The sequence below is a fragment of the Saimiri boliviensis genome, chromosome 9, assembly GCF_048565385.1.
Source record: "Saimiri boliviensis isolate mSaiBol1 chromosome 9, mSaiBol1.pri, whole genome shotgun sequence".
In the NCBI taxonomy this organism is placed as follows: Eukaryota; Metazoa; Chordata; class Mammalia; order Primates; family Cebidae; genus Saimiri; species Saimiri boliviensis.
The window spans coordinates 39,322,456-39,348,502 of NC_133457.1; the positions used below are offsets into that span (position 1 = coordinate 39,322,456).

Sequence of the window (26,047 nt, forward strand, 5' to 3'; positions counted from 1 at the left end):
AAATTGCCGCCACATACCATGTAAAAGCATGAAGTCATCTTTTTTAAACACAAAAATAAGTATGAGTTCATGGTGGAGACAGTGTTAAAAAAAAATCACTCACTATATCTAATCTAAAACAAATTTTTCAGTGGCTCACACTTACAATCCCAGCACTCTGGAGGGCCATGGTTAGGAGGATTGCTTGAGCCCAGGAGTTCAAGACCAGCCTGGGCAACATAGTGAGATCCCAACCTATATAAATTAAACAGAAAACATTAGCCAGGTGTGGTGGCGCACACCTGTAGTCCCAGCTGTTCAGGTGGCCAAGGTGGGAGGAATCACTGGAGCCCAGAAGTCAAGGCTGCAGTGACCCAAGGTCGGGCCACTCACGGCATTCCAGCCTGGGTAGCAGAGCAAAAGTAAAAAGTAAAACAAGTCTTTAATAGTTTCTGAGAACACCCATCACAAAGAGATATTCAAGGATTAATAATAATGGCAATGACTGCCATTTAATCAGAGAATACTGTGGGCCTGTGGCTCTACACAGGTTCCCTCTTTTATTGCTTTTTATTCTGAAAACATTCCTGTGAGGTAGACAGTTGGTGTCTGAGCTCTTTCTGCCTCTTAGTCAGTTTGGGCCCCATCCTTCCCCAACTTACATTCCCCTCTGCTTCTCTTCCACACTCAGCTCATTCCCCTAACCTGTTTCTGTTGGAGCTCTCCCACCAAATTTCGGACTGAAAGAACAAACCTGTGGTGGGTCTGCGGGAACATAAGGGCCATGGGCAGGCTTCCTGTTCCCTCCCTCTTCATCTCTTCTTTCTCTTAAATGAAGGCATCAGACTTTTTAAGCAGTTACCAGAGAGCATCTTGAAGGAGTCTGTCTTGTTCAGTATCAAAACCACTGATGTTTGGTCCTCTGCCTAGTACATGGGCATTCAGTGAGTGAGCGAATAAATCCAGTACACATCATACATTTATTTAAGAGAGTTTTGCTTGGTCTGTGGAACTGATTTTAAGTATTGACTGGATCATGCAAGTCTCTTGAGCATGGAACACGATTGTACCTGAAACAGCTGTTCATAGTGAAGGTGTGAGGAGCCTCAGAGATAGAATCTTCTAAATTAACCACTCTGTATATGGTATAGCCATGCTGCGGAAAGGTATTTTAAAATTAATAACCAAGACCATTTCCCAAGTGTTTGTCTCTTCTTAGGATCAGTACTCCACCAAATGGTTTGGGCAGGTATGTTAAGCTCTTTATAGGTTTTTAAGGTTTTAAAACTTTTATTAATGTACTTGAATATACTATGTTGGCACTCCAGAAGCCAACACAATGCTTTGGAATGGTATCGTGGCCAAATTATGGTGGCCCCAAGTGTATGTAACAGTGATTTATAACAACAGCTAACAGGGTTGGATGAATGTCCCAATTCTTAATATTTAGAGAACCCAATTATAGAATGCATGTTGAAATGAAAATTGAATAGCCTGTAACTGGATACTTACCATTCCCCTCTTTCTCCCAGCTAACATGGTTTATAATGTAAACAGTATGGCCATCTATTAGATTCCTTTGAAGGTGAGATTGCGGAGATAGAAGAGCAAGGAGGAGCCAGTTAGTGGATCAGAAAATGAAACTTCTATGCTTAAAATGGTCATAAATATAGCTCTGAGCAAAATCTTCTGTCATTTGTCACTAATTTAGCTTCTAGGTGCTAAGATGTGTTTCTCATTTTCAGTATTGTTTACACTTTCCTACGTGTCAAGGACAGGTTGAGAACTGAGGAAAGTTTCCTGCTTATTCAAAGCTAGGTAGGCTTAGAATGGTTTTAACATTCTTTTATCATCCAGTTTACTTGACAGTGGCTATGGGTTTGTTGCAGTTCTGCATCCGTTTTGGTACTTGTTTTATAAAGAGAATTTACACAGTAAACAAAAAGGGAGGAGAGAGATAATATTTTTTAATACACTGTAAAAATTCGGATAGTTGGCCGGGCATGGTGGCTCACGCCTGTAATCTCAGCACTTTGGGAGGCCAAGTTGGGTGGATCACCTGAGGTCAGGAGTTTGAGACCAACCTGGCCAACATGGTGAAACCTCGTCTCTACTAAAAATAAAAAATTAGCCGGGTGTTGTTGTAGGCGCCTATAATTCCAGCTACTCAGGAGGCTGAGGCAGGAGAATCACTTGAATGTGGGAGGTGGAGGTTGCGGTGAGCGGAGATCACGCCATTGCACTCCAGCCTGGGGGATAAGAGTGAGAGTTCATCTCAAAAAAAAAAAAAAAAAAAAAGGGCATAGTGCCCCCATCTGCTTATCTGTTGATGTACTGTTCACAGTGCTGGTCCCAAAGGCGATAACATCTATGAATGGAGATCAACCATTCTAGGGCCTCCAGGATCCGTGTATGAGGGTGGTGTATTCTTTCTCGATATCACTTTTACACCAGAATATCCCTTCAAGCCTCCAAAGGTAAGACATTTCCTTGATTTATGCTCAAATTTACTAATTCCCACGGGAGAGACTGTTGAGATTTTCTAAATTTAATGTTTAATCGCAAAAATCATAAACAACTAGAGAATGAGAATCTCTTACCAAAGGCCTGGATTCAGTTCTCCTCCCTGTCATGTTTTGGTCTTACTCAGTTCCTTACCTCTAGGCCTCAATTTTTTTCTAGGACAGGTGGGGATTGCCCAAGTCACCCATCTCTCCTAACACTCAATCATCTGTGATTCTCATTCAGTCAGAAAGAAAACCCCTTCTTGGGGATTAGGTAGACTGCCAGGTAAAAGTACAATTGCAGCAACAAGAAGTAATTGAAAGTCGCTTTTTTAAAAAAAATTGGTAAAATTACAGGTAATTTTTGTGTTTCGGTGTATTTCACAAATAAAAATTAAGAGCCCAAACAAAATAACACATGCTCCTGTGGCTTGTGTTCTGCTGTGGCCCTTGCCCATGACTGGCTCTGCATCCATGGAGACTTGATTTCATAATAGTAAATTCTGTGATTTAGGTAGACAGGATGTCTACTGGACCTGATCTAAAGGTCAGAAAAAAGCAGAAATAGGTATCTCTTCAAATTTGGTAAGCTTTCTGGGTGTGTGGTCATTGTTTGCTAAGTATGTTGTTTAATTATCTTTGTGTACCCATTATGTTGCACTCCGGTTTTTAAGACGTATTTATGCTTCTCAGTATTTCTCAAAGCTTACTTTGAGGCAGTGTAGTACTGTCAGCTAACACAAGAGGTCAGCCAACAATGAGCTATTCAAACTTGGAGATGTTAATATTTAAAACATTTAAAATTGCCAAAGATGAAATTAGGAAGTATACCTTTCAGTGGACATAACATTTTAAAAGAACTTGACACGTTTCCTATGAATGATATCAGTGAAGACTTTCTAATCACCTTTATTAAACAAGTCTATTTTCTTGACAGCTTTAATTAAAACAGCTTTTATTCACCTTTTTAAAACCTACATATCTGGGAGTTTTTTTGGTTTCTAATTAGGGTCGTTCAGTAGAATACTTAGTAAAAAGTTTAATTGTTTGCTGTTTAAATATTGTTTGACACTTCCTTGATTTTTTAGGTTACGTTTCGGACGAGAATCTATCATTGTAATATTAACAGTCAAGGTGTTATTTGCTTGGACATATTGAAAGACAATTGGAGTCCAGCACTAACCATTTCTAAAGTCCTCCTTTCTATCTGCTCACTTCTCACAGACTGTAATCCTGGTAAGCTTAATAATTCTTTACCTTGTTTTACTCTTCGTCACCTGAAACATAGTTCTTTTCAAAAGCTTTCAAAGGACAAAACTAATTTTTCTGTACAACTTTGTGAATATAAAAATTTGCTTTTCAAAGAAAGTTTTAATCAAGAGAAGTCCCATCTACTAGTTGAGAAACACAACTTCATTAATCGGTATACTCTAGCAACAAGGTATTTTAAACTGAAGACTTACGTAAGTTTGCCTTAGGTTTTTACAGTTTCATTCTTCCTTTTCTATTTTTCCTGTTGCTTATTTTCCCATACAGTTCTCATAAAACAAATCATATACTTATAAATGTCGAGCCATCTGCCTCACAAGCCTCACCTGTGCCTGTGGAGTTCCCCACTGAGATGGCACTCAAATTTTGAAAATGGTATTTGTTAAATACTTAAGTGACTATTGTGACTTTTTTGGGACTTCATTTCATTTAAAAGAGAGTTTTCTGTAGTCTCAGGTACTAAGGAGACTGAGGTGGGAGGATCGTTTGAACTCAGAAGGTTCAAGGCTGCGGTGAGCCATAAGCATGCCACTGCACTCCAGCCTGGGTGCCAAAGCAAGACCCTGTATAAAAAAACCACCACCACCACACATTCACAATACAAATACACATGCATACACACACACGTATATATGTATATATATTAGTTTCTAGGTAAAGCAAATATAAATTTAGTTATTAAAGATCCCAAGATTCAGAGAAACACTATACTTAATTGGAGGTCCAGGTTTTGACCTGGCAGCCTGGATCTTTAACCAGCTTGTAAAGGTAAATAGTGTTGCATTGCAACAGCCCCAAAGACTTCACAGTATTCACAATGCTGTAATTGGTGACACTGAACTAAAGGTGACGTGAACACAGTTGGATATTCATTGTAGCCTGGGGCTCTGACCATTCCAGTCTGTATTGAACTCAGCCTAACACCTAAGAGTACAGACACTCCAATTGGGTGTTGTTTGTTGGGAGAAAAATGGAATGAACTAAGATAAAGACTGACCAGTACACTGAAGCCTGAGCATTCCCTCTTCCCCCACGTTTTTAAATTTTTAATAGAACAACATCCAGCATGGTGGTGTTTCAAAGATGGGTTTGATCACACATACTTTGTTGTACCTGTCTACCCAAGCTGTCACTGATTGATTTGCTAAAGTTTAAAATGTTCTTTTCCTTTCTCCAAAGTAACCTACATTCTTTTCTTCCAGCCGACCCTCTGGTGGGAAGTATTGCCACTCAGTATATGACCAACAGAGCAGAACATGACAGAATGGCCAGACAGTGGACCAAGAGATACGCTACATAAATTGGGTTTTCACAATTCTTACATTATTTGTCTGTCACAGAAGAGAGCTGCTTATGATTTTGAAGGGGTCAGGGAGGGTGGGAAGTTGGTAAAGAGTAGGGTATTTCTATAACAGATATTATTCAGTCTTATTTCCTAAGATTTTGTTGTAACTTAAGGTATCTTGCTACAGTAGACAGAATTGGTAATAGCAACTTTTAAAATTGTCATTAGTTCTGCAATATTAGCTAAAATGTAGTACGGAAAAGAATGTACATTTAGACATTCGGGTTCAGTTGCTTTTAGTCTGTAAATTTAAAACAGCTTAATTTTGCACAGGTTACACATATGGCCATTTATGTAAAGTCCCTGTAAGACTACATAATTTTTGTTTAAAACAAAATTGGAATTTGTTTTCCCTTCTTGGAAGGGAACATTGATATTTAAACAGAGTTTTTAGAGACTGTCATCTCATATATATGAAGTGGACACGTGGCTGTAAAACACCATATAAAAAGGACTGTTTTATTTTATATGCCAATCTGCTTTGTTTAAAAAGGTCTGAATCAGGACTTGTGAAAACCTGTAGTGAAATACCTTAAGCTGTTAACTGTAAGGCGTGGAATAGGAGTTGCTCAGTGGATTGGTTATGTTGTGGACTACTAAAGTCTGCATTTGTTACTGTGCTAATAAACAATATTGAAAACCACCACCTAATACTGCTATGTTCGTTTACTTTAACATTTTGCATAATGTTACACAGAATGAATATGGTATATTCTCAAACACCTTGGGGTTGGGAGGAATACACAAGTATGTGCATTTGCATAACTACCCAAACTTTTTACTGTTTTCACAAGTACAACATAAAAAACAAAGGTGCTCATTTCAAAGACAGGTTTCAAACAATGAGAGTACGAATATATTATTTCATATCAGGCAATAATAAACTTAGCCCAAGTAATTAATTATAACATCTAAAGTGCATTAAATGACTTCCTTAGGAATCTTCCTAAGGACCAAAGGTAGATACAGACGGCCTATTTTAAACGGTAATATTACTCCACGTTCACAGACACTTAAAGGCGATCACTGTTCAACATACAATTGTAGAATTACTGATTTTTAGTTCTCAGAGCTAGAGTTCCCTTTGTTTTTCCTCCCAGGCAAAGGAAAACTTGATTTGCTCTGGGGTTGGGAAAGTTTACTTGCTAATAAAGTGAATGGTTCAATCAGAGTTTTCCGATCAGTAACAGTCACCTCCCACAGTCTCACCTTCTCACTTTTTGCCCACTGCTGTGCCACTTCAGCATCCACTTGTCTCTGCTCAGAAAGGTCGATTTTGTTTCCTAATACAACAATTGCTACCTGAAAGAAAACAGATTGAAAAGATCATACTAGTACTTTGTCAACATCAGTTCCTAGACAAAATGGAGACATGAGGAAAACTATCTCACTTAATGAACTGCTTCATTAAACTGATTCTCAAGTGTGAGTGGGTATTAGGATATCACCTTACTCCTTAATGCATTTTTGTTAAAAATGTAGCCTCTCAGCTGGGTGCAGTGGCTCACACCTACAATCCCACACTTTGGGAGGTCCAGGCAGGCAGATCTCTTAAGGTCAGGACCACTCTGGCAAACATGGTGAAACCCAGTCTCTACTGAAAATAAATTATTTGGGCATGGTGGTGTGTGCCTGTAGTTCCTTCTACTTGGAAGGCTGAGGCAGGAGAATCCCTTGAACCCAGGAGGCAGAGGTTGCAGTGAGCTGAGATGGTGCCACTGCACTCCAGCCTGGGTGACTGCACAAGACTCTGACTCAAAAAAAGAAAAAAATGCAGATGCTCTGTAGTTTGCTACCGGTATAAAAAAAAAAATTAACAGTTACTCAGCTCAGGCCTGAATGGAAGATAGACTTGGGAAATTGGCATCTAGGATAAAGACTGGTTTCAATGTGTCTGCATTTCAGTTTGGCTGTAACTTGATGTATGAGAGACTTGCAATATAGTACTTCAAAGTAAGAACTGGAGCTGTGGGAATTCTGCATCCATGGGAACAGGAATTTTTGTTGTGTTCACATTATTCCCAGGACTAAAAAGGTGCCTGCTAAGTATCTGTTAAATGTATAGGGGGAAAATAGATGAGCCAATAGGAACATTTTACACAAATGCTTACCTACACATCAGGCACTAAAGCAGACCGGAATACAGCAGTCAAAGCTCAGGGAGGAGAAGAGAGACCCCAACCAGCTTTTCAGACAGTGACCACAAAGATTACACAGGATGCTGTGACAGTAGAGGGAGGGCAGCAAGAACTGTCAAAGAAGGCCCCTGTGAGGAGCAGCAGGTAGCTCACCGGCCCTTGGACCCACTGTTTTCTTCCTTCCTGTAAGCTGAGCTTGAGCTCCCTGTGCTCCAGGTAAGGCCATGCCTTGCTGGCAGGATGAAAGTGAGCCCAGAGCTCCAGTTTTCTTGGTAAATCTCATACTTCATCTCACCCTTCAAGCCCTCCTGTCATTCTTCCTCACTCAAATTTTCATCTTCATGTACATCCCCTGCTGTGACCTCCATCTCCCTCTCCTCCCAGCTGCAGAAACTCAATTCACTTTACCCCTGAGAATTCAGCAAGACCCACCCCCACTGCGTCCTCCACCTCTGCTTTGAACGTTCCCTTCACCTTCTTTCCTCGTTGCCTTGCAGTCCCATTTGCTCTATCACTCCCCTCCTGCCACCACCACAAGGTCAGGGTAAGATGTCCTCCTTGTCCCTCACTGCTGCCTCCAATGGTGTCCTTCCCTAAAACCCCTGCAGAAGGCTGATGCTATCAGTCTGTTGTACCTACTAACCCCAGGCCCATCCCCTCAGCTCCTCATCACAGACCTGGCTCATGGTCAACCCACTCTCGAGGTTACTCACATCATAATTCTTAGTGACTTCACTAGCCATGCAGATGCTGCCTCCAGTAACCCGGTCTCTTACTGACTTCTCCAATGGTCTCATCATCCTCACCTTAGACATTCACCACTCCCATGGTCACATCCTAGACCTGTTGTATTTTTTTGTTTTGTTTTTTCTTTTTAAAGAGACAGGCTCTGTCACCCAGAGTGGAGTGCAGTGGCTTGATCATAGCTGGTTTCAACCTTGAGCTTCTGGGCTCAAGCAATCCTGATCATCCTCCTCAGCCTACAAAGCATCTGGGACCACAGGTGTGCGCCATCATGCCCAGCTATTTTTTTAATTTTTAGAGATGGCGTCTTACTTTGTTGCTCGAGCTGATCTCAACCTCCTTGCCTCAAGCAGTCGTCCTGCCTCAGACCCTCTAAGTGCTGGGATTACAGGTGTGAATCACCACACCCAGCCTAGACCTTGACATTGTAACTGCTCTATATGATTTCAATTCTGGGCATCCCACTCTGACTCCTGCCTTCCCAGTCATGCCCAATGCCCCCTGTGCAAGAATTCTAAACCACCACGAGGACATACAACCCACTGGCTCTACTACCTTCATCACTGTCCTTCCCCTCTACTCATGTCTTTCATTCCTCCTTACCCAGCTTAGACTAGTTTTATTCACTCCCTTGCCCCCATTATCCCACCATATTCACCTGGCGAAACCCCTCCTTTGTTAACTGTTAACCAGACTCGGTGCCTACACCATTTAGCTGAATAGCTGGAGAAAAACATACAACCCTGCTGGCCTAGATCATGCCACTGATCTCAAACGAACTGGTGTTCTCCGGCAAATGTATTACATTTTATCCATTTACTCTGTAATGAGACATCTCATACAATTTCCAGTATCTCCTCTTTCTTCCCCACTTTCCTTTCAGCTGATGATGTTTCAGTAAGATAGGCAATTAGAAGAGAATTTCCACATGCTTCCACCACCACATCTAACAACCTAACCATCTTCCAAGGACATTCGCTCTGCCTTGAAACCCATCCTCTACCTGGACGAGGATGTCACTCCAACACTTAGTCCCCTCATCATCAGTTTTCTTCCATTAGCATAGAAACACAGTGTTACCTAAATAAACGGTCAGGCATGGTGGCTCACGCCTGTAACGCTAGCACTTTGGGAGGCCGAGGTGGGTGGATCAACTGAGGTCAGAAGTTCGAGACTAGCCTGGCCAACATGGTGAAACCCTGTATCTACTAACAATACAAAAATTAGCCAGGCATTGCGGCGAGCACCTGTACTCCCAGCGACTTGGGAGGCTGAGGCAGGAGAATCGCTTGAACCGAGGAGGTAGAGGTTACTGTGATTGGAGAGCATACCACTGCACTCCAGCCTGACTGAGCAACAGTTGTAAAACTCCATCTCCAGGAAAAAAAAAAAAAGGATGATATATCTATAGCCACACAATGAGTATTATACATCAGCTACCAAGGGAAAAAAATGGGGAGTAGGTGTGATGGCTCACATCTGTAATCCCAACGGTGTGGCAGGCTGAGGAAGGAGGATGGTTTGAGACCAGGAGTTCTAGACCGGCCTGAACATAAGAAGACCCTGTCTCTACAATTAAAGAAAAAAAGAAAAAAATCTGGGTACTGATATGGAAACAGCTCCAAGATATGTTACATGAAAAATAGAAGGTACAGGATAGTATGCTACCTGGTGTCAGAAAGGGGAAAGAGGCTAGGCACGGTAGCTCATGCTCGTAATCCCAGCACTTTGGGAGGCCAAGGCAGGAGGATCACTTGAATTCCGGAGTTGGAGACCAGCCTGGGCAACCTAACAGGACCTTGTCTCTACTAACAAAAAAAAAAAAAAGGAAAGAAAATCAGGCAAGCATGGTGATGCAGGCCTGCAGTCCTAGATACTCAGGAGACTGAGGCAGGAGGTTACCGGAGCCCAGGAGTTCTAGGCTGCAATAAGCTATGATCACGCCACAGCTCTCCAGTCTGGGCAACAGAGTGAGACACTGTCTGAAATAAGAGGGGGAAAAAAAAAAGGAAAATCTTTTTTAATGTATACTCCTATTTGCTTGTATTTATAGAAAGAAACTTTGGACAACTGCCCCAAAACTGGTAAAGGGGTAAAATATTTTAAAAAGCATGCTTGATGTACAGGATCTTGGTGGCTGAGGACAGCAGTGGGAACCAGACTGAACAGTCCTTTTCATATAGGATTTTCATTTTTGAACCATGTGCAAACATTACCTATTCAATTTTTTAAAACCAAACATGAAAATATATAAATGAAGGCATATGTCATTCCTTTGCCCCAAACTAGCGCCTTCTGATCTCACCAAAAGTGAAAGGCAAAGTGCCCTCATCACCTACAACACCTCCTAGCCCACTCTGGCTTCTCTGCCATTTCCTGAACATGGCAAGCAAATTCCAACCTCAGATCCCTGGCACTGCTCTTCCCTCTACCTGGAGCACTCTTCCCTCCAGACATCAGCTTTGCTCCCTCCTTCTTTACTCCCTTCAAATATCTGCTGAGTCACCCTACAGAAAATAGCACCCTCTCTTTGTAATGTATTAGATATATTTATTTACTGTCTCTCCCACTCCCAAAATGGAAGCTTTGTGGGGATATGGACTGTTTTGTTCTCTACCGCATTCCCTGAACCTAGAACAACGCCTGGCACATAGTAGGTGCGCAGTAAGCATTCACTGAAGTAATATAACTATGGGGGGATTGAAGCGTGTGAGGAAGGTACTATTATTCTCATTTTACAGATGAGGAAATTGAAGCAGAAAAGCTGAGAAGAAAAGCCAAGATTTAACTGTCTAGTACATGAGTGTTCATTAACCTTTCAACTTCTGTAGGGCAAAGAAGGGTCTCTGGAGGATACCCAAGTAAAGAATTATAGCATTTGCCTTGCCTGTTTAGGTCAGAAAGATGGCAAACAGTGGGCAGAGGAGCCTTCATGCCGTCTTACATCTTTTCTGTGGCCTACACAGGTCCACAGAAGAAAATAAAGACTGAGCTTTGTGAATATTGTATCTAGTCACAAAGTAAATTAATATTCTACATATCAATAACCCAGATGTCCTACCACAAGTAAACGGTTAAAAAGAGTTTGGTACATACCATGGAACACTACTCAGCAGGAAAAAGAAATCAACTACCGATACATGCAGTGATTTGGATGAATCCCCAGATGATTAAGTGAGTGAAAAAAGCCAATCCCAAAAGATTACATATTGTATGCTTTGAAATCAGGGGTCCCCAGCCCCTAGGTCATGCGCTGGTACCAGTCCAGGGCCTGATAGAACCCAGGCTGCACAGCAGGAGGTGAGCAGCCAGCGACAGCATTACCACCTGAGCTCCGCCTCCTGTCAGGTCAGCGGCAGCATGGCATTCTCACAGGAGCTCAAGAATCAACTGTGAGCTGTGCATGTGAGGGATCCAGGGTGCATTCTCCTTTCGAGAATCTAATGCCTGATGATCTGAGGAGGAACAGTTTCATCCCCAAACCACCCCCACTCCATCTGTGGAAAAACTGTCATCCACAAAACCGGCCCCTGGTGCCAAAAAAGTTGGGGACCACTGATTTCTGTAACACTCTTGAAATGACACAATTATAAAAATGCAGACCAGATTAGTGGTTACCAAAGGTTATGGCGGGGGTGAAGATGGGAGGGAATTGGGGCAGCTATAAAAGGGTAACATGAGGGATCTTTGTGGTGATGGCAAAGTTCTGTATCTTGACTGAATCAACACAAATATGCTGGTTATAATGTACCAGAGTTTTGAAGATGGTAGGTCTGGGGCAAACTGGGTACGGGATCTCTCTGTACTACTTCTTAAAACTTCATGTGACTCTGTAATTGTCTCAAAATAAGAAGCTTAACAAAAATATATAAAAATCTAGGTTAAGAACATCTAGCCAGTACTTTTTGTTGTTGTTTGTTTTTTTCCTACCATCTAGCCAGTATTGTTAACCAGTATATTATCTGGTTCCCTAGACAATCAAGAGTCTGCCACGTGAGGATCTGGAGAAAGAGTTGAGATAACAGAGTTCCAGGCATGGAAACAAGCAACTGAGAAAGCTTAATAGGAGAACAAAACTACCATGTTGAAAAAAACAGAAAGCAGACGAGTGTCAGTGTCACTGGAGTATAGTGAGAGATGGATAGATGACTAAGACAAGATGAAAAGGACAGGCATGGGCCAGGTAATCTCAATCTTTACAGACCACTGTAAGGCATAAGAATCTTACGTTTAAGTGGTATATGGGTAGAATCCAATAATTATTAGGTTTCTTTCTTTTTTTTTTTTGTAAGGCTGAAGACAAGAATCCTATGTACCCAAGGAGATAATAAAAAGTGCAAGGAAACAGCAATACCAAACAGCATGAAATGAATTATGTAGTACTTAAGAAGTCATTAAAATGCAGCTTGTACATGGTAACAAGCAAAAGGCAGAAAGTCAAATTCTGGTCCTGTAAGTTCAATCAGGCCTGTATTTCTTGGGTTAAGAAAAAAAACTGTAGACTGGGCACAGTGGCTCAAGCCTATAATCCCAGCACTTTGGAAGGCCGAAGCCAGCAGAGCACTTGAGGTCAGGAGTTTGAGACCAGCCTGGCCAACATGGTGATACCCTGTCCTCACTAAAAATACCAAAGTTAGCTGGGCATGGTTGCACACGCCTGTAATCCCAGGTACTTGGGAGGCTGAGGAAGGAGAATCACTTGAACCTGGGAGGCAAAGGCTGCAGTGAGCCAAGATCACACCATTGCACTCTGCACTCCTGCCTGAGCAACAGAGCGAGACTTCGTCTCAAAAAACAAGAAAGAAAAAAAAATTGTAAAAGTTTTACAGATATTAAGAATGCAATGATCTGAAAATAAACTAGCCAAAAGTCTACGCTGTAATTTACATGGCATAATTCACATTTGGCATTTTTAACATGTCCACTTGCCTCTTTTTTGTCTTTGAACTTGTCAATTTCTTTCTTCAGAAGCTCCACTCTTTGAAAGGATTCAAGGTTATTCACACTGTACACAAGAACAAAGCCATCAGCAAATGAAAAATAATGTTTTGGCAGCTCCACGCCTTCCTGTAGACCTCTGGTGTCATAAAGATGTAACTGTTCTTTTACTCCGCGATCTGTTTCTACTGAAGCCATGTACACATCTTCCATTGTTTCACAATCTTCCATTCCTGGGATTAAGAAATGAAATTACTCTTTTTGGCTAAGCCGTGTCAATTGCTCAGTATTTTCTTGTCTTTTAGAAACTGGCTTTCTAGGTTTCCTATTTACCACATATAATAATCACATCTTACTTTTTTTTTTTTTTAAACAAGGTCCTGCTCTGTTGCCCAGGCTGAAGTACAGTGGCTCAATCTGAGCTCACTGCAACCTCCACCTCCTGGGTTCAAGGGATCCTCCCACCTCAGCCTCCCAAGTAGTCCCTCCTAGCTGGGACTACAGGTGCCACCATGCCCAGCTAATTTTTGTATTTTTTGTAGACGGGGTTTCACCATGTTGCCCAGGCTGGTCTTGAACTCCTGGGCTCAAGCAAGCCACCCACTTTGGCCTCCAAAAGTGCTGGGATCACAGGTGTGAGGCACTGCACCCGGCCTAAACAAAATTATTTTTAAATATATTTCTTCTGTAAAAAAACAAAAATTCCCTTCTTGTTTACCATCTTTTAAAGATGCATTTTACCAGTTGGTTACATTTATGCAAGTTTGTCTCTTCAACTAGTCTCTAAGTTTACTGAGTGAAAGGAACCATTCTGTGTACACAGCAAATACTCAATAAGCCCTTTTTGATAAAGGAATTAAAGGTAAAAGATTAACTCTCTGAATTTTAATACGTAGTAGAGAGACATCTGATAAGACAGGTAGGGTATAGTCCCAGTAACCACCTTCATATTTAAGTATGAAGCCAGGCTTAGTGGCTCACACCTGCAATCGCAGCACATTGGAAAGCCTAGGTGGGCAAACCACCTGAGGTCAGGAGTTTGAGATCAGCCTGGCCAACATGGCAAAACCCCGTTTCTGTTAAAAATACAAAAGTTCGCCAGGCGTGGTGGTAGGCACCTATAATCCCAGCTACTCAGGAGGTTGAGGCAGGGAGAATTGCTTGAATCTGGGAGGTGGAGGTTGCAGTGAGCCGAGATCATGCCACTGTACTCCACCTTGGGCTGGAGTACACAGAGAGATTCATCTAAAAAAAAATTATAATTAAAATTAATAAATGAGATATATCCAGAAGTAAAATCACATGGATAACATCCTATATCCCCAATCATATAAGTTTTTAGAAAATTCTAGTTACAGTTTTCCTAAACAACCTAAATGGTGTAGAATGATTCGTTCCCGGTGCCCGACATGAAGTGTCCATGAGCATTAGATTACATAAAATCTCCATAAGTATTAGATTACAAGGAATAACCACATGATGATACACAGATGAGATCATGAGAAACCAAAAATTTACTTTCATCAACATAACTCATAAGGAATGTATTCAGTGTTTAGAAAGGTAAAATTGTTCATAAATTTGATTATGTATGTATGTGTCTGTGTCATCCTGTCATAAATTAAGCCTCAAGGTAATTAAAGGTTATCTATTAAAACACAAACCTATTGGGTTTTGATTACAAATTAATTTAAAAGCACCGGGCGCGGTGGCTCACGCCTGTAATCCCAGCACTTTGGGAGGCCTAGGCGGGTGGATCACAAGGTCAAGAGATCGAGACCATCCTGGTCAACATGGTGAAACCCCGTCTCTACTAAAAATACAAAAACCTTCGCTGGGCATGGTGGCGTGTGCCTGTAATCCCAGCTACTCAGGAGGCTGAGGCAGGAGAATTGCCTGAACCCAGGAGGCGGAGGTTGTGGTGAGCCGAGATCGCGCCATTGCACTCCAGCCTGGGTAACAAGAGCGAAACTCCGTCTCAAAAACAAAAACAAAAAAAACAAAACAAATTAATTTAAAAGCAAAAACTACCAAGCGTTTTGTCATGTGATGTTTTATCCACCAAACAACCAGTCCAGTTATCCCACCCCTACCTGCCTCTCCAAAAGGGTTCTAAAGCTCAGACCTTTTGATATTTTGGTCCTCTAAAGATCAAATCAAGTCAGGAATCTTCCACTAGTTCTCTAGATCTCCTCTCCCACTCCATGTTGCTGGGCAACTACCCATCTCGCACACCAAGGGAAGGCTTAAGGGTGCAATCTCTGGAGAAGGTTAAATAGAGGTTGTCTGGACTGTGGGATAAGGGGTATGAGTTCCAGGGTGAAAACGGGGCAATTAAGTGACATGCCTGCACACACACATACTGAATGTTGAAGTCCTCTGGCTCTCCCTTTCTGCTCCCCAAACACTGGCAGCCGGGTCTTTATTCCCATCCAGAGGAATCTGGAGAATCTGGCCAATGGAAAAGGAAACAATCCTAAATATACTGACACCTAGAGTTCCCCAGCAAATGCCCCAGCCAGATCACCTTAGTGAAGCTCCAAGTCATGAACCCTAACCAGATGCTCAGACCTTCCAATTGGCTTTTTCTCCCCCCCTTGAGATGGAGTCGTGCTCTGTCGCCAGGCTGGAGTGCAGTGGCGCAATCTCGGCTCACTGCAACCTCCGCCTCCTGGGTTTAAGCTATTCTTCTACCTCAGCCTCCCAAATAGCTGGGACCACAGGCGCATGCCACCACGCCCGGCTAATTTTTGTATTTTTAGTAGAGATGGGGTTTCACCATGTTGGCCAGGATGGTCTTGAACTCCTGACCTTGTGATCCACCCACCTCGGCCTCCCAAAGTGCTGGGATTACAGGCATGAGCCACTGCGCCCAGCCTCCAACTGGCTTTTTAAGTCCTCAGTATTTATTTTTGAGACAGGGTCTCACTTTGTCATCTAGGTTGGAGTTCAGTGGGACAATCTCAGCTCAATCGCAGCTCACTGCAGCCTCGACTTCCTGGAGTCAAGTGATCTTCCCACCACAGTACCCCAAGTAGGTGGGACTACAGGTGCACACCACCAAGCCCCACTAATTCTTGTATTTTTTTGTACAGAGGGGTTTCATCATGTTGCCCAGGCTGGTCTGAAACTTTTGAGCTCAAAGAATCTGCCTGCCTCGGCCTCCCAAAGTGCTAGGATTACAGGCATGAGCCAATGCACTGGGCCTAGGTGTTCATTTTTATGAACAGAAAATTCAAGGACTAGCCCAGAAGGTCCAGCATCCACAAAGAGAGTTTCAGAAAAAAAGAGCAGAGAACACAGAGGAAAGAAAACAACAACAAAATAATTCAAAACTGAAGAACATGCATTTCCATGTAGAAGGGGCCCTTTAAGTGTCCACTACAGTAAGTGAAAACAGATTAGCCAGGCGTGGTGGCTCACGCCTGCAATATCAGCACTTTGCAGGGCCAAGGCAGGCAGATCACCTTAGGTCAGGAGTTTGAGACCATCCTGGGCAACATAGTGAAACCCCATCTCTACTAAAAATACAAAAATTAGCTAGGCATGTTGACACATGCCTGTAATCGTAGCTACTCAGGAGGCTGATGTGGGAGAATCGCCTGAACCCAGGAGGTGGAGGTTGCAGTGAGCTGAGATCGTGCCACCATACTCCAACTTGGGCAACAGAGTAAGACTCCATCATTTTTAAAAAAAAAAAAAAAAAAAAAAAAAAAGATCAATTATATGACACATCATTGAAATTTCAGAACACCGGTGTTTTAGTTTATTTGTGCTCCTATAACAAAATACCACAGACTGGGTAACTTATAAATGGAAAATTTCTCTCTTCAGTTTTGGAGGCTGGAAGTCCAAGATCAAGGTGCCAGTAGGTCTGGTGTCTTGTTACAGCTCAGTCTCCACTGCAAGATGAAGCCTTATTGCTGCCTCCTTGGGAGGGGTCAAATGCTGTGTGGCAGGAGAGACAGAGGGCAAGAGAGCACTCCCTTCAACCTAAGGCCTTTTATAAGGATGCTAATCTTTCATGAGGGATTAGTCCTCAGAAGGTGAAGAGTGGAGCCCTCATGACTTAATCACCTCTTACAGGCCACACCGTTTAATACTGTTGCAATGAGGATGAAGTTTCAATGTGAAGTTTGGAAGGGACACTATCCTTCAAATCACAGCAACTGGGAACAAAGAACAGAGCCTAGAAAAGCTTCCACAGACAAAGCACTGAGAATCATAATGGCTCCCAGATTCTCAAAAGTAGCACCAGAAGAAGACAATAGAAGCCGGTAAAGTTAGAGACACACCTTCTATGACTAAGCAATTTCATTCCTAGATATGCATCCCAGGATTTATCATGTAATAGCCAGGATACATGTACAATAATGTTCCAGAGTAGCATTATTGTCAATAGCTCCAAACGGGAAATAACCCAAATGTTCATCAAGACAGAAGAGATAGTGGTAGCATTATACAACATAAGGTATAGCAATGAAAAGTAAACAACCACAGCTACAGCAAAATGGATGAATCTGAATTTTTTTTTTGCCTAAATAGAGATGGGTCTCCTGATGCTTCCCAGGCTGGTCTCAAACTCTTGGGCTCAAGTGAACTTCCCACTTCAGCCTCCCAAAGTTTTAGGATTCCAGTGGTCAGCCACCATGCCTGGCCTGATGTATCTTACAAATATAATGTTGAGTGAAAGAAGCCACACATGGATGAGTTTAATTCATATAAAATCCATAAGGTAAAAATAACTATACCGCCGGGCGCGGTGGCTCAAGCCTGTAATCCCAGCACTTTGGGAGGCTGAGGCAGGTGGATCACGAGGTCAAGAGATTGAGACCATCCTGGTCAACATGATGAAACCCCGTCTCTACCAAAAATACGAAAAACTAGCTGGGCATGGTGGCGCGTGCCTGTAATCCCAGCTACTCAGGAGGCTAAGGCAGGAGAATTGCCTCAACCCAGGAGGCGGAGGTTGCGGTGAGCCGAGATCGCGCCATTGCACTCCAGCCTGGGCAACAAGAGCAAAACTCCGTCTCAAAAAAAAAAAAAAAATAACTATACCATTTAGTGATACATACATATGTGGCAATTAAAGAGAATGATTAACCAAGTCAAGGGAAGGACTGAGCTGCCACTGAAGAGAGGAACGCAGGGAGCCACTGGCGTGTCCTCAATGCTATATTTTTTGATCCATGTGGAGATTCTGTCAAGGTTTGTCTCGTAATTATTGATTAAACCATACATGCAATGCTTTCAAAATTCTGAAAGGATATTATTTTTGACCTGGAGTTCTAAACCCATCAAAATTATAATTCAAACTTTAGTGTAAAATAAAGACAGTTTCAAACACGCAAAGCCTCAAAACATGTTATCATGTATATTTTTTCAGAAAAGTATTTGAGGAGACCCTCCATAAAAATTAACATGTAGGCCGGGCGCGGTGGCTCACACCTGTAATCCCAGCACTTTGGGAGGCCGAGGCGGGTGGATCACGAGGTCAAGAGATCGAGATCATCCTGGTCAACATGGTGAAACCCCGTCTCTACTAAAAATACAAAAATTAGCTGGGCATGGTGGCACACGCCTGTAGTCCCAGCTACTAGGGAGGCGGAGGCAGGAGAATTGCTTGAACCCAGGAGGCAGAGGTTGCGGTGAGCCGAGATCATGCCATTGCACTCCAGCCTGGGTAACAAGAGCGAAACTCCGTCTCAAAAAAAAAAAAAAAAAAAAAAAAAAAACATGTAATTGGGCTGGGTACAGTGGCTCACACCTGTAATCCTAGCATTTTGGGAGGCCAAGGTGAGCGGATTACCTGAGGTCAGGAGTTCGAGACCAGTCTGGCCAACACAGTGAAACCCCATCTCTACTAAAAATGCAGAAAATTAGCTGGGTGTAGTGGCGGGTGCCTGTAGTCCCAGCTACTCAGGAGGCTGAGGCAGTAAAATTGCTTGAATCTGGGAGGCAGAGGTTGCAGTGAGCCAAGATCACACCACTGCACCCCGGCCCAAGCGACAGAGTGAGACTCCATCTCAAAAAAAAAAAAAAACAAAACAAAAACATGTAACCACAGAAAGAGAAAGAAACAGAACCTAACACAGATATGAAGTAAAGGAAATCCCAAGCACAATGAGTCAATATCTCAGTTCAGAAACCCCAGGGTCACAACTCTGTGCCAGGCAGAGGGCATTTTGAAGGCCATTATCACTGGACGTTCTGTTCCACTCTACAACTTGCTCAACTCCAGAAAAGTTCTAGAAAATGTGCTCCATCAAGGAAAAAAACAAGGTATAAACCAAAAGAAGGTGATAAGAGATAGAGGAAACAGGAAATCAAAACCAGGGAGAGGCTGGGAGCAGTGGCTTACACCTGTAATCTCAGCACTTTGGGAGGCCGAGGTGGACGGATTACCTGAGGCCAAGAGGTCAAGACCAGCCTGGACAACATAGTGAAACCCATTTCTACTAAAAATATAAAAATTAGCTGGGAGTGGTGGCGCATGCCTGTAATCCCAGCTACTTGGGAAGCTGAGGCAGGAGAATCGCTTCAACCCGGGAGGCAGAGGTTGCAGTTAGCTGAGATCACACCACTGCACTCTAGCCTGGGTGACAGGGCAAGTCTCCACCTCAAAAAAAAGACAAAAAAAGACAAAAAAAACCAGGGAGGAAACAAAGGGGAGGTTCTATGATGGTGGTGGCATGGTAGGTAAGAGAACACAGAGCTCCTTGAAGAACCTAGCGAAGAAAAAAATAGAATTAGCAAAAGGTATAAACAAAACTAAAGAAATGACAAAGTAAATATGAGCCTCCATGAAAACAAAACAAAAAAAACAATCAGTATACTATACTGCTCAGCTGAGAACACAGCTGACCCTTAACAGAGGTTTGAACTTCACATGACATGTGGATGTTCTTCTCCTCTGCCACCCTTGACGCAGCAAGGCCAGTCCCTCTCCTCAATCTACTCAACATAAAAACCAAGAGGATGAATACCTTTACGATGCACCACTTCCAGTTACTCAATAGTACATAGATTTTCTCGTAGGTGCGTTTTTGGTTTTTTTTTTGAGAGCGAGTCTTGCTGTGTCTCCCAGGCTAGACTGCAGTGGTACAATCTCAGCTCACTATAACCTCTGCCTCCTGGGTTCAAGCGATTCTCCTGTCTCAGCCTCCCAAGGAGCTGGGATTACAGGCATGTGCCACAATACCCAGCTAATTTTTTTTATTTTTAGTAGAGACAGGGTTTCACCATGTTGGCCAGGCTAGTCTTGAACTCCTGACTTCAAGTGTTCCGCCCACTTCAGCCTCCCAAAGTGCTGGGATTACAGGCATGAGCCACCTCACGCGGCTTCTTATGATTTTAATAACATTTTATCTCTTACTTTAAGAGTACAGTACATAATACACACAACATACAATAACATGGTAATTAACTGTTTTTGTTATCAGCTTTAAGGCTTCTGGTCAACAGTAAACTGTTAGTAAATTGCTGGGGAGTCAAAAATTACATGCAGATTTTCAACTGACTGGGGGAGGTGTTGGCACCTCTTACCCCTGCACTGTTTAAGGGTCAACTGTACTGCATTTACCTATGCCAGCAGCTCTCCAACTTGGTCTGAGATCTCCTGAGGTCTCCTTTCAGGGGATCCGCATGGGCAAAACGATATTCATAATAATACTAAGGCATCTGTCTTTTCCACTGTGTTGACATTTGTACTGATGGTGCAAAAGCAATGGCGGGCAAAACTGCCCATACCTTAGTGCAAAACAAGTCAGTGGTACTAAGGATATAGTTGCCATTAGATTCTTCATCATCTTGTGCTTGTGGTTAAAAAAAAAAAAAAGCCAGTTTTACTTAAGAATGTCCTTAAGGCAGCAAATCACACTGCCACGTGTGTACCTATGCAACAATCTTGCATGTTCTTCACATGTACCCCAAAACCTAAAATGCGATTAAAAAAAAAAGAAGAATGTCCTTAATGAAGCAACAAAAATGACGAACTTTATTAAATCTCAAGCCCTGAGTATGTATCTTTTCGATATTCTATGGGATTAAATGGGAACTATGCATAAAGCATTTCTGTATACAATTATGGTAACTGTCTCGAGGAAAATCTTGTGTGTTTTGAATTGCAAGCTGAACTAGCTGTCATTTTTAAAAAGAAGGAATGACAGAAAAACTATGTGTTTATGATATTTGACAAACATTTTCTCAAAAATAAAGGAAGTCTCTATCATTTCAAGGAAAATAACTATGGTAACAGTATTTGTTGTCAATAAACTTTGAGCTTTCAAGCAAAAATGAGAATTGTATCCATCATCATGAACTTGATGGCTTCCCAATACTGATGAAATTGGCAGTGACGGATGCTGGGAAGATGGCCGCCTAAGAACAGCTCAGGACTTCAGCTCCCAGTGAAAGTGCAGAGGGTGAGTGGACGCCGCATTTCCAGACGAACTCTTATTGCCCACAGACCAGGAGATACCCAGGCAGAGGGGTCGCCAGCGTCGCAGTCCCAGCTGGTGCGGCTGTTTTGGCCCCCGCAGGGCTGATTCCGCCCGCGAGGCTGCTGTGACCACTCCCTGTTGCTGCGGTTCTCCGTACAAAAGCCACTGGTCTGGGAGCCCTCTTAGCTGGCGAGCAGAGCCCTGAGACGGCAGAGCTGCCCAGTCAGCTGAAATAGCGAGTCAGGCCAGGAGATTCCTAGGGAAAAAATCCGCCAGGAGCCGGCGCCGCAGTTCGAGCCGACTCCGTGAGTCGCAGCACGGGAGATCCCGGCGCCTTTTCAACAAGCGACCGGAACGCGGGGTCGTTCAACTTAAAAGAAAAGACTCGGAGTCAGGGAGCCAGGTGATCAGGCTCGGTTGGTCCCACCCCTCCACCCCCAACAACAACGAAAACAAAAACAGTAATTGGAAACCCTCTGGGTTGAGCCCTTCAAACCAAGCACAGCTGAACCAGGACAGTCCTGCTCCTTGGGGGAGGGGCTTCCGCCATTACTGAGACTCTCCACCGCTACGGAGGCAGGCTGCCGTTGCCGAGGCAACCCGCCGTTGCCGAGGCAACGTGCCACAACAGAGAGAGTCCGCCATAACAGAGGCGGGGCCACCATTGCCGAGACAGTTCTAACTACGCCCTTATAAAAAGGACTACAGGGAAGAGCTCAGGGCAGCTGGGCGGAGCCCACAGCAGCTCAGCAAAGCCCCTGCGGGCAGGCAGTGGCTAGGCGTGCTGCTAGCTCTGCGGGTCCGACCTGAAAGAAAAATCAAAAAAGGTAGTAGTGCAAGGGAAACTCATAAAGCTCCAACTCCCTGGGACAGAGACAGACAACAAGTGGATAAACCTACAAAAATGGGAAGAACCCAGCGCAAAAAGGATGAAAACTCCCGAAACCAGAACACCTCTCCTCCTAAAAGGGATCACAACTCCTCACCAGCAAGGGAACCAGACCGGATGGAGAAGGAGGGTGATGAAATGACAGAATCAGACTTCAGAAGGTGGGTAGTAAGAAACTACAATGAGCTAAAAGAACATGTTCTAACCCATCGCAAAGAAAATAGGAACCTTGAAAAAAGATTGGACGAACTGCTGACGAGAATGGACAGCATAGAGAGGAGTATAAATGAATTGATGGAGCTGAAAAACGCAACACGAGAACTTCGTGAAGCATGCACAAGCTTCAACAGCCGAATTGACCAAGCAGAAGAAAGGATATCAGAGGTCGAAGATCAACTCAATGAAATAAAAAGAGAAGGCAAGAACAGAGAAAAAAGCGCAAAAAGGAATGAACAAAATCTCCAAGAAATGTGGGACTATGTGAAAAGACCTAATCTACGTCTGATGGGTGTACCTGAATGTGATGAAGAGAATGAATCCAAGCTGGAAAATACTCTTCAGGATATTATCCAGGAAAACTTCCCTAACCTAGCAAGGCAGACCAATATTCAAATCCAGGAAATACAGAGAACACCACAGAGATATTCCTCAAGAAGAGCAACCCCAAGGCACATAATCGTCAGATTCACCAGGGTTGAAATGAAAGAGAAAATGCTAAGGGCAGCCAGAGAGAAAGGTCGGGTTACCCACAAAGGGAAGCCCATTAGACTCTCAGCAGATCTCTCAGCAGAAACCCTACAAGCCAGAAGAGATTGGGGGCCAATATTCAACATCCTCAAAGAAAAGAACTTTCAACCCAGAATCTCCTATCCAGCCAAACTAAACTTCATAAGTGAAGGAAAAATAAAATCCTTTGTGAACAAGCAAGCACTCAGAGATTTCATCACCACCAAACCTGCTCTACAAGAACTCCTGAAAGAGGCTCTACACATGTAAAGGAACAACCAGTACCAGCCACTCCAAAAACACACCAAATGGTAAAAAAGCATCAACACAATCAAGAATCTGCATCAACTAACCAACAAAACAGCCAGGTAGCATCAAAATGACAGCATCAAATTCACACATAACAATACTATCCCTAAATGTAAATGGACTAAATGCCCCAATCAAAAGACACAGACTGGCAAATTGGATAAAAAGCCAAAACCCATCAGTGTGCTGTATCCAGGAAACCCATCTTACATGCAAGGATACACAAAGGCTCAAAATAAAGGGATGGAGGAAGATCTACCAAGCAAATGGAGAGCAAAAAAAGGCAGGAGTAGCAATTCTCATCTCTGATAAAATAGACTTTAAAGCAACAAAGATCAAAAGAGACAAAGAAGGACATTACATAATGGGAAAAGGATCACTGCAACAAGAAGAGCTAACGATCCTAAATATATACGCACCCAATACAGGAGCACCCAGATACATAAGGCAAGTTCTTAATGACTTACAAAGAGACTTAGACTCCCACACAATAATAGTGGGAGACTTTAACACCACATTGTCAATATTAGACAGATCAACCAGACAGAAAATCAACAAGGATATCCAGGACCTGAATACAGACCTGGAACAAGCAAACCTAATAGACATTTACAGAACTCTCCACCCCAAATCCACAGAATATACATTCTTCTCAGCACCACATCACACCTACTCTAAAATTGACCACATAATTGGCAATAAATCACTCCTCAGCAAATGCAAAAGAACAGAAATCATAACAAACAGTCCACAGAAATCCAAACCATCATCAGAGATTATTACAAACAACTCTATGCACATAAACTAGTAAACCTGGAAGAAATGGATAAATTCCTGGACACCTGCAACCTCCCAAGCCTAAACCTGGAAGAAGCCAAAACCCTGAATAGACCAATAACATGGTCTGAAGTCGAGGCAGCAATAAAGAGCCTACCACCCAAAAAAAGCCCAGGTCCAGATGGGTTCACAGGTGAATTCTACCAGACATACAAGGAGGAGCTGATACCATTCCTTCTGAAACTATTCCAGACAATCCAAAAAGAGGGAATCCTTCCCAAATCATTTTACGAGACAAACATCATACTGATACCAAAACCCGGCAGAGACTCAACAAGAAAAGAAAATTTCAGGCCAATATCCATGATGAACATAGATGCAAAAATCTTCAATAAAATACTGGCAAACCGATTGCAACAGCATATCAAAAAGCTCATCCACCATGATCAAGTAGGATTCATCCCGGGGATGCAAGGCTGGTTCAACATACGCAAGTCCATAAACGTAATCCACCACATAAACAGAACCAAAGACAAAAACCACATGATTATCTCGATTGATGCAGAGAAGGCTTTTGACAAAATTCAACAGCCCTTTATGCTAAAAACCCTCAATAAACTAGGTATTGACGGAACGTATCTCAAAACAATAAAAGCTATTTACGACAAACCAACAGCCAATATCATACTGAATGGGCAAAAACTGGAAGCATTCCCTCTGAAATCTGGCACTAGACAAGGATGCCCTCTCTCACCACTCCTATTCAATATAGTACTGGAAGTTCTAGCCAGAGCAATCAGGTAAGAAAAAGAAATAAAGGGTATCCAAATTGGAAAGGAGGAAATCAAATTGTCTCTATTTGCAGATGACATGATTGTATATCTGGAAGACCCCATCATCTCAGCCCAAAATCTCCTGAAACTGATAAACAACTTCAGCAAAGTCTCAGGATACAAAATCAACGTGCAAAAATCACAAACATTCCTATACACCAGTAATAGACTTCAAGAGAGCCAAATCAAGAACGAACTGCCATTCACAATTGCTACAAAGAGAATAAAGTACCTAGGAATACAACTAACAAGGAACGTAAAGGACCTCTTCAAGGAGAACTACAAGCCATTGCTCAACAAAATAAGAGAGGATACAAACAGATGGAGAAACATTCCATGTTCATGGTTAGGAAGAATCAACATCGTGAAAATGGCCATACTGCCCAAAGTAATTTACAGATTCAACGCTATTCCCATCAAGCTACCAATGACCTTCTTCACAGAACTGGAAAAAAACACCTTAAACTTCATATGGAACCAAAAGAGAGCCCGCATAGCCAAGTCAATTCTAAGCAAAAAGAACAAAGCAGGAGGCATCACACTACCGGACTTCAAACTATACTACAAGGCTACAGTAATCAAAACAGCATGGTACTGGTACCAAAACAGAGATATAGACCAATGGAACAGAACAGAGGCCTCAGAGGAAATACAACATACCCACAACCATCTGATCTTCGACAAACCTGACAAAAACAAGCAATGGGGAAAGGATTCCCTGTTTAATAAATGGTGTTGGGAAAACTGGCTAGCCATGTGCAGAAAGCAGAAACAGGACCCCTTCCTGACACCTTACACCAAAATTAAGTCCAGATGGATTAAAGACTTAAACATCAGACCTAATACCATAAAAACCTTACAAGAAAATCTAGGCAAAACCATTCAGGACATAGGCGTAGGCAAGGACTTCATGACCAAAACGCCAAAAGCAATGGCAACAAAATCCAAAATAGACAAATGGGACCTAATCAAACTCCACAGCTTCTGCACGGCAAAAGAAACAGTCAGTAGAGTGAATCGGCAACCAACAGAATGGGAAAAAATTTTTGCAGCCTACCCATCTGACAAGGGGCTGATATCCAGAATTTACAAAGAACTAAAGCAGATCTACAAGAAAAAAACAAACAAGCCCATTCAAAAATGGGCAAAGGATAT

General features: G+C 42.6%; 2 protein-coding genes across 12 annotated transcripts in view; one reads left to right on the forward strand and one right to left on the reverse strand.

Annotated features, from left to right (window-relative positions):
* Window positions 1-5,740, forward strand: part of LOC101031220 (ubiquitin-conjugating enzyme E2 E1) — an 85,878-nt gene extending 80,138 nt beyond the window's left edge. Inside the window, exons 4-6 of the mRNA XM_039480344.2 lie at window positions 2,324-2,456; window positions 3,572-3,719; window positions 4,955-5,740. Of these exons, the coding sequence (XP_039336278.1) occupies window positions 2,324-2,456; window positions 3,572-3,719; window positions 4,955-5,052 (379 nt within the window). The 3' untranslated portion in view covers window positions 5,053-5,740. The remainder of the gene's footprint in view (window positions 1-2,323; window positions 2,457-3,571; window positions 3,720-4,954) is intronic.
* The window catches only part of NKIRAS1 (NFKB inhibitor interacting Ras like 1), a 103,338-nt gene that overhangs the window by 62,457 nt on the left and 14,834 nt on the right, over window positions 1-26,047 (reverse strand). For 7 of the 11 annotated variants that reach the window (XM_074405725.1, XM_074405728.1, XM_074405723.1 and 4 more), the window contains exons 2-4: window positions 15,281-15,368; window positions 12,909-13,150; window positions 6,307-6,399 (exon numbers count right to left, since the gene is read on the reverse strand). In XM_074405725.1, the coding sequence (XP_074261826.1) occupies window positions 6,307-6,399; window positions 12,909-13,150; window positions 15,281-15,368 (423 nt within the window). Of the gene's footprint in view, window positions 1-5,849; window positions 6,400-12,908; window positions 13,151-15,264; window positions 15,369-26,047 lie in introns of those variants that run through there. The other 4 variants (XM_039480342.2, XM_039480341.2, XM_074405727.1 and 1 more) reach the window with 3 other exon arrangements.